The sequence below is a fragment of the Bos taurus genome, chromosome 5 (assembly GCF_002263795.3).
Source record: "Bos taurus isolate L1 Dominette 01449 registration number 42190680 breed Hereford chromosome 5, ARS-UCD2.0, whole genome shotgun sequence".
Classification (NCBI taxonomy): Eukaryota; Metazoa; Chordata; class Mammalia; order Artiodactyla; family Bovidae; genus Bos; species Bos taurus.
In genome coordinates, this window is record NC_037332.1 from 47,666,913 (window position 1) to 47,675,889 (window position 8,977).

The window sequence follows — 8,977 nt, forward strand, 5'->3', positions numbered from 1 at the left end:
CTAAAGATCAGCTCTGAGCTCTCTAACTGACGGGCAAAGTCGTCTGGCGGTTATCCCTCCGTGGGTTAGTGTCAGGGCTATCCCGCTCATGCTCAGGACGCAGGCCTAGCTCGTGTCAAGAACCCTTGACTCGGGCACTCCGTTGCACTCTCCACAACCAACTTCAGAATCTATCTGGGAGGAGCCCAGCTCCAGGTACGCAACTTATCCAAAAATCAGGAAGTGCGTCAGCTTGGGACTCCAGAGGACCCCACCTCTCTACGACATCCGGGACATTTTGGCTTCCGGCAAGCAGCGCGCCACCCGGGAGGGGCGGGCCAGAGGAGCGGGTTGGCCGGAAGGCGGAAGTGCAGAGAATTCACGCGGCTTGAGCATCGTGCGTTATTTGAATTCCTGGGTTTTCGCAGGTGGGTTCTTTACCGCATGGCTTCAGTGACGGGTGGGCCGTGGTACTTGATTCCGCCGCTAATGGAGCGTTCCTCTCAAACCTTGTCCCTCTCTGGGCAAGCTTGAGCCCTGTCCAGAAAAGCAGGCCTCTCCTAGGGTCTCGCGTCGTCTTGGCGGCTCTGGTCGGGCTTCCCAGTGCTCTGTGGGAAGTGGATTCCTTCTTCAGCCCAGCTCGGGTTAACCGCGGCCCTCAGAGTTGTGTTCCGTAACCTTTTTCTTCCTACCCCTCGCAGGGCTTGAGTTGTACATAAGAAGACAGAGTTAGTTTGTGATTGCTGGCGTCCAGAAATGATAACTCCGCCAGTCATCCGTTCAACGAGTGTTTACTTAAGCTATACTGTGTGCACAGCGCTAGGCACTGGGGGATCCAGCAGTGAACAAGATCTATTTATCCACTGCCTTCGTGGAGCCCACAGACCACCGGGAATGACAGAAAATAAACTTAATTTTAGATTGTAAAACGTGTTAAGAAGGAAAGAAAAGAATGATACAGAGAATAAAAGGAGGCGAGCTTACAGAGGTCAGAAAAACCCTTTCCGAGGTACTGAAGGATTAGTTCCTAGGCAAAAGAAGGGCAAATGTAAAGATACTGAACTCAACGTCATTTGGACATTTCTCTTTTTTTTTTCCCCAAAATGTCATTTATTTAACTGCTTTATTGATGTGTAATTAGCACAACAAACTGCACATATTTAAAGTGTATAGAATATTTTGAAATATATATACACACAAGGCACAATTAAGATGAGGTTATAAGTCATACCTACAAGTTTCCCTCTAAACTCAATAATCCCTGCAATCTCTTCCCAGCCCTCATCACATTCCCACACTGTCCCTTGGTTGTCTTTGATTGGGCTATTCTCAGATGAAATTGTGGAGGGGTGGAGCATAGAAGATAGGAGTTGAAGGAGGCAGGAGCCAGATCATAAGTAACCTTGTAGATCTTGAATATGTGAGGTGGAAAATTGTTAATTTCAAGAAAGACTGTATATACCCTTCAAGTTTTTAAAAACTCACATTGACTACTCTGTGGGGGACAGGCTGGGACTAAAGGGTGGAGAGAAATCAAGAATAGAAACATACAAGTTTGAAATACCTGCTGGTTTAGTCACTAAGTCATGTCCTACTCTTGCGACCCCATGGACTGTAGACTGCCAGGCTCCTCTGTCCTTGGGATTCTCCAGGCAAGAATATTATGGGTTGCCATTTCCTTCTCAGGGGATCTTCCTGACCCAGGGATCAAACCCGTGTCTCCTGCATTGCAGGCAGACTCTTTATCAGCTGAGATACAAGGGAAGCCCTTGAAATACCTAGATTGACTTAAAAGGGTGGATAATGAGGAAAATTGGGGTGGGTAAGATCACTTGTAGGTTTGGGAGAAATCAAGATGCAGTTAAAAGATTTATAAAATATAAGTTGTTACATGAATGTAAGGAGACAGTGCTCTTCGTGTTTTGGAGGAAATTAAATTTCTACATCATATATGGTTAAATTTCTGCATCTCGTATGGAAGCTATAGGAGCTTTCAGAATTGGCTGACATACAGTACAGTGTGCCAGTGGCCACAGGGAGTTTGGTTTGGTATTTGTGTTATTTAGTGGCTGTCAGATTTGGTGTTTTTAATTGTTATTTAGTGGCTGTATATGCCTAATTGATCCTCACGTAATTTGCACATTATGCCATCATAATCCATGAACAAAGTGAAGAGTTTACTTTCCAATTGTTCATGTGTTGCAGAGATACCTTTTGACTTGGTTTTCCAAAGATTTGCCTTTTTTTTTTTTTTAGTAAATAGTTGCTTTTGAAAATGTTGTTTTGTGAACTTTCCAGGTAAAATATGGCTAAAAGTTTACGGAGTAAGTGGAAAAGGAAGATGCGTGCTGAAAAGAGAAAAAAGAATGCCCCAAAGGAGCTCAGCAGACTTAAAAGTATTCTTAAAATAGATGGTGATGTTTTAATGAAAGACGTTCAAGAGATAGCAACTGTGGTGGAACCCAAACATTGTCAAGAGAAAACGCAGTGTGTGGTGAAGGATGAAACAGGTGAGATTATGTTTAAAAAAAATTTTTTTTAATTATATCAAACTTCCCTTTGTGACTTTTTCCTTTTCAACTATCTTCCATTCTTTCTCACACTTGCTTCTCTACAAACCTGCCATACCACATAATTCTTTGTAGGTGCTACTGGAGATTCTATGCTAAGCTATTTTAAAGCCAGTTCATGTGAATAAGCATGTTTTGGATTATTCAGAGCCTTTGGTGCTTATACAACAGCCTAGGTGAAGTGAAGTCGCTTAGTCAGGTCCGACTCTTTGTGACCCCATGGCTCTCCCGTCCATGGGATTTTCCAGGCCAAGGTACTGGAATGGGTTGCCATTTCCTTCTTCAGGGGATCTTCCCAACCCAGGAATCTAACCCAGGTATCGAACCCAGGTCTACCCGCATTGTGGGCAGACGCTTTACTGTCTGAGCCACTAGGGAAGCCATTACAATAGCCTGAGCGTCTCAGAAATAGACAGTACTATGGGAATAGACAAACCTAGACACACGCTTGTTGGAAGGGTACACAGGCATCAAGAACTAGGCAGGATAGAAGGAGGTCTCCTCATTTTACCCTTTGCATGATCTAGCTTCCATTCTGAGAGTCCTCTGTCCTTACTACCTTAAGGATCTGTTGCCCTGTATTAGATTTTGACAGATTCTGGGTGCTCTGTGTTTTAATATAGTCTGAAGTTGGAGGCTGTATATGTGTCATTATATAATATGTATATGTCTTATACGTAATATATATATTATATATGTATTATATGTATATTATGTATGATATGTGTATATGATGTCTCTATATAGTAGTCATTATCCCTGGTCTCTCTTTCCTTTATCACCCACCTGTAAGCCATCAGCACATCTTGACTATCTCCAAAATACATTAGGAATCTATCCATTTTTCTTCTGCTTTCACGCTTTTACTTTAATGACAGTTATCTCTTGCCTGAACCACAGTAGTAGCCATTTTACTTCTGTCTCAGCTTTTTCTCATTTCTGATTCATTTTTGTCACATCACCCAGTATGATCTTTTCAGGATATAAACCAATTATGTCACTCCCATGCTTAAATCACCTCATTATCTTTCCATGTGTTTACCACAGCCTGCCTGGTCCTAGTTAATCTCATTTCAATACTTCTCTTTGAAAAGGCTCTAACCACAGGTTTTGTTATTCTCCCCTCAACAGACCATTGAGAAGTCCATGAGGGCAAAGCTTATTTGGACCATTGTATCCCTAGAACCTAGAACAGCACCCAGAATAAACATTCACTGACCAGTTATTGAATGGCTTATGTATATCAGGCACTGTTCTAGGTCCTGAGGCAACAATGATGAATAACAGAAATGGTCTCCATCCTAATGGGATTCACATCACATTGGAGGAGACAGACAGTAAACCAGACAAATGAACTAATGTAATGTCAGGTAGCAGAGTTCACAGAACTCTGGTGAGTTCCCAGAGGAGGACATTCTGGACATGTCCTCCACAATAGATAAGGTTGGTGATAGATGGACCACAGCATTGCTGTGCTGATCTTCCTGTTAGAAGAGCTGGATACCTTGAGTGTGACCTGGATAAAGAAGTGTGGCAGCCCCAGGGTATCAGGTCTGCTCTGTCATCAAAAGCTTGCTGCTTGCTGCTGTACCTCTTCCAGGTACGCCTCATTGAAAGTGACCAGTCATTCCTAATAGTTTATTTTCTTCTTAAGGCCTGTCTGTTAGAAGGGTGAGTGTACTTCTTACTGATGCAACTATTTTAGTTAGCTCAAGAAAGCAACTAATCTGAGAAGTGTTCTTTTAACTCACATTTTCAGAACCATATACGTAACCCCTAATGCAGTAATTCAAATCCGTATTTCCTAAATGTTTCCTATTTAACTGTTACTATCGTAAGGACAATCGTAAGTGTTCTCTTTTTTTAATTTATATTTTATTGAAGTATAGTTGAAGTATAGTTTAATTACAATGTTATGTTAATTACTGCTATATAGCAAAAGTGTTTTATATATATATATATATATACACACACATTCTTATTCATATTCTTTTCTTTTGTGGTTTATCACAGGATGTTGACTATAATTCCCTATGCTATACAGTAGGACCTTGTTGGTTATCCATTCTATATATATGTGTTTGTATCTGCTAATCCCAAACTCCCAATCTAGCCCTCTCCCATTGCCTTCCCCCTTGGCAACCACCAGTTTCTTCTCAATAGCCCTGATTCTGTTTCAGTTTTATAGATAGATTCATTTTTGTCTTATTTTAGAGTTCACTCCTGAGTGATATCATGTTATATGTCTTTCTCCATCTGACTTACTTCACTTAGTATGATAATCTCTGGTTTTATCCATATTGCTGCAAATGGCATTATTTCATTCTTTTTTTATGGCTGAATAGTTTTCAATTGTATATATGTACCACATCTTCTTTATCCATTCATCTGTTGATGGACATTTAGGTTCTTTCCATGTCTTTGCTATTGTAAATAGTGCTGCTGCAAACATAGAGGTGCTTGTATCTTTTTCAATTAATAGTTTTGTCTGGACACATGCCCAGGAGTGGATTGCTGGATTATATGGTAATTCTATTTTTAGTTTTCTGAGGAACCTCCATACTGTTTTCCACAGTGGCTGCTCCAATTCCTACCACCAGTGTAGGAGGGCTCCCTTTTCTCCACACTCCCTCCAGCATTGTTATTTGTAGACTTTTTAATGATGACCATTCTGACCACTGTGAGGTGGTACCTCACTGTAGTTTTGATCTGCATTTCTCTAATAATTAGCGATGTGAACACCTTTTCATGTGCTTATTGGCCATGTGTATTTCTTTGGAAAAATGTCCCTTTCAGACTTTGCCTTTTTTTTGATTGGATTGCATACCAACCTTCTTTAGAAAGTTTCTTAGTGATTAAATAGATGATGTTTCTAGTTTCTCAGAGATAGTTTCTATATCTTTCATGGTTGTAGGAACACATGGCATGTGTGTGATTCTCCTGAATGTGCTATAAGGAGTGTTTTGATTATTAGTCAAAGAGCATCGCACAAATAAAGGATGTGTATTTTTTTTTGCTTTTGTAGTTGCATGCCACTTTTAAATTTACCGTCCTCATTACATTAATGTGCTTTATCATGGGGCTGTTTCTTCCTTTGTGAGTATTAATAGTTTTTCCATTTTTTATTCAGATGACATGAAAATGGAGACTGATATTAAGAGAAACAAAAAGACTCTTCTAGACCAGCATGGGCAGTACCCCATATGGATGAACCAGAGGCAAAGGAAAAGGCTGAAAGCAAAGCGAGAGAGAAAGAAGGGAAAAAGCAAAGTAAAAGCCATGAAGGCAGCAAAGGGTTTGACCTGGTAGACTCTAAAAACTTGAAAAATGCAACATGAGACAAATCTTTGATTAGAATGTATACATGGATTTCAGCTTCCACCAAATGAAAAGTTTATTTCCATTTTTTAACTTGGCCTTTTTCTTCAAGCCCAATATAACTCCTCAAACTTGGTAACTTGAATAAAATATTTTATTTGATGAGTGAAAGTACACTGATATTTCCACTGAATGTTGTCCTGTATGTGGGGATTATCAGACATCAGAATTCTCTCAAGTGTTAATGCAGTTGTAATCGTTCAGTTTTAGAAAAAGTAAAATATGACATCATACTGACAAATTTGAGATAACTCAGATTTAAAGTAAATTGTTGTCTCACTTGAAAAATATACTTATTTGGAGTTTTGATTTTGTATAATTCAGAATAAAAGATACATCTAGATCCTAAAGAACTGTTCTTTCATATATCCTTAAGGTTTCCTAGTAGTAGAGAAGACCAGATTCTTCAATTTTTAAAAAATCTTAAACTTTTAGGTAGAATATTAACATGTACAAGTTAATGTGTTCTATCTTTTCAGAAGATTTAAAATCCTGGGAACTAGGTTAATGTTCTTCAGTTTTTATATTATTCTCAGAGTATAGTTCTCAGATTTTCTGGATGTGTTGTGAAAAAAATACATTACATGGTCACATCAGTTTCGGAAGTGCTACATTCTTGAGGATTCAAAGAAAATATTAGCTTAGGACAGCATATCTTGGAGATGCTGCACAGTGTTCCAAACCACCACAATAAAGGGAACCACAGGAGTTGTTCGGTTTGCTAGTGCATATAAAAATTATGTTTATACTATTTTGCAGCAGCCTTTTATGTTAAAATATATGTCTATAACTTAAAAAAATAATGCTGTTGGGAAAATGGCACTGATAGGCTTATTTGACAGAGGGTTGCCACAAACCTTCAGTTTGTTAAAAAAAAAAAAAAGTTCTATGCAGAGCACAATAAAATGAGGTCTGCCTATGTGGTAGTGTAGAAATCTAGCAGACTTCCAGGTGTTAGGGACCCAGGGAACAAGGCAAGGTGTTCACCCTCATGGGTGAACTCAGAAGAGGCTGTTAGCTTCTCAGGAAAACCAAGTTAAAAGTGAGACCTATTAGAATAGTCACTTAATCATAAGGACACAAATGTGGTACTGGGCATGTTGCTAGGCTGGGACACAATATAGAAATAAAAAGGACAACCCAAATCTTTCAGGAGATGTGAAGCTGAAATTTAATGCTAGTAAAGTCTTAGAATTATTTTATATAATAAACTTCTCAATCTACTTAGTGGTTAGTTCACCAAAAAGTGGATTATTTTTAAATACTTAAGCTAATAGAAGATGTGAGTTGAAAAGTTCAAAAAAGTTCATGGCCTTTTTTTGCCTTTTGGTGTAATTTTGAACAATAGAGTTTGTGAGTAACAGGAAATACATAAATGTTAATTCATGAAATAAAAAGTCGCTAATATTGTCTATTTAAGCCATGACAATACCAGCATAAATATACCAGCTAAGTTGTTTACTCTTCACCATCATAGGAATTGTCTACGTCAGGGATGTTACACACTTGGTGTTTATTTAAAATTCAGCAGCATTGTCAGGTGTTACTGCCAGATTTTCTTTAAGTTGGAGGTTAGAGGCCAGTGCTAAGTATTTGTTAATGTATTTTGAGACTGATAATCTCCAGTTTGACTCCCAAAGGAGTAGCTTTTTTTCCATCCAGGGCCTTTGAGTGATGTTAGGCTATTCACTTAACGTTTGTCTACTCATGAAGTTTATACAGTCAGGATTTAACATAAAGGTTAACAGAATCAAAATAGTATAAAGATGTATTTGAGAAATATGTTTTCAAGAGTCCTATGTCCTCTGACAAGTTGGCTATCAAAAACTGGCAGAGTTTGTGATGGGTGCCTCTAAGGTCACTGAGTTCCTGAACTGTGTGGTCTGCAGGATTTTTGCTACCTAATTTTGGTGGGAACTGTAGCATTCAGAAATAAGTACAGCGTATGATCACTTCTTTATTGCCTTTTTCCTGACGGTTGTAAATTAGGAAGTATAGCAAAGTCCTCTAATCCCTTAAATGATTTAGCCTAGCTTTTTGTCATCTCTGACTGATGTCTTTAGAGAATTCTGTAAAACCACCAGATGGAGCTCAAGCTAAGCACCAAACCTTTTTTTGGAATGAGATTGAGTGGGCTAAATCACATTAGGGATTTAATGTGACATTTTATTTTTGTTTTTTAAAAAATGAAGTTTAAAATTAAAATATTATCTAAGGACAATAAAAATTGCTTTCATTTATCGATTGCATATCAGGCCTTAGTCATTTAGTCCTAAAAATCTTTCAAGTATTAACTCATTTAATCTTCTCAGCAATCCTATGAGCAATAATAGTAACAATGATAAGAGCAATCCTATTATCTCTATATACACCAGTGGAAACTGAAGCAGACAGGCCATATAGCTGGGACTCAAATTCAGACAGTTAAGCACCAGAGCCTATCCTCTTATAATGCCATTCTGCCTGTTAAGGGTGTGCAAACTTGCTAAGAAAAAAAGTAGTTTTAGGATAGAATACTTTTGGTTCAGTCCATTTGGGATACTCAAGATCAGATAAAGAGCAGATTTCAATAGAGAAATGATGTATAGACCTCTTCTCAAATCTCAAATCTCCAGGCCTAAACCAGACTGGCATTCCTTTAGTAGCACACCCTTAGAATGGGTTGACCCCATCCTAATGGTATAGCACACATTCATTGGTACTCAAGCTGCTAATCAGAGAAGAAATGTAAACTGCAGTTGAAGCTCTAAGAATCAAGTGGTTTTGACTACATCTCTTCCTCTAGTGTCATTTTATATAAATTTCCTGTTAATAGTTCACATGCTGCCTAGAATAAATAGGTAGCAGAATATATTTGCTTATGAGGAGATTGGATATTTTCAAAATTTGGCTCAATATATCTGGGATATGATTTTTAGGAGTTAGAGAAAGCAGTAATGGGCTATAAATGACTTGTTTTAAATATCTGAAATGTGTGTTAAATATCTGGAGTGTGTTGATGGTGAAGGGTAGTGTGTAGGAGTAGTGAAGTGAAGTGGTAGCCACAAATA

The 8,977-nt window shown here is 38.5% G+C and overlaps 1 protein-coding gene across 2 annotated transcripts; it reads left to right on the forward strand.

The window, feature by feature from the left end:
- Positions 1-319: 319 nt before the first annotated feature.
- Positions 320-6,274, forward strand: LLPH (LLP homolog, long-term synaptic facilitation factor). 2 transcript variants are annotated; one of them, XM_005206552.5, is made up of 3 exons: positions 320-407; positions 2,278-2,489; positions 5,680-6,041. In XM_005206552.5, the coding sequence occupies exons 2-3, from the start codon at positions 2,285-2,287 to the stop codon at positions 5,856-5,858; spliced, it is 384 nt and encodes a 127-aa protein (XP_005206609.1). In that variant the 5' UTR covers positions 320-407; positions 2,278-2,284; the 3' UTR covers positions 5,859-6,041.
- The last annotated feature ends 2,703 nt before the right edge of the window (positions 6,275-8,977 follow it).

What these genes read in the sequence shown, in the direction of transcription:
- LLPH (XM_005206552.5), top strand. Translation starts at nt 2,285, where the DNA reads ATGGCTAAAAGTTTACGGAGTAAGTGGAAAAGGAAGATGCGTGCTGAA. An exon ending in TGTGGTGAAGGATGAAACAG is followed by an intron (nt 2,490 to 5,679) that starts GTGAGATTATGT and finishes TTTTTTATTCAG; the next exon opens with ATGACATGAAAATGGAGACT.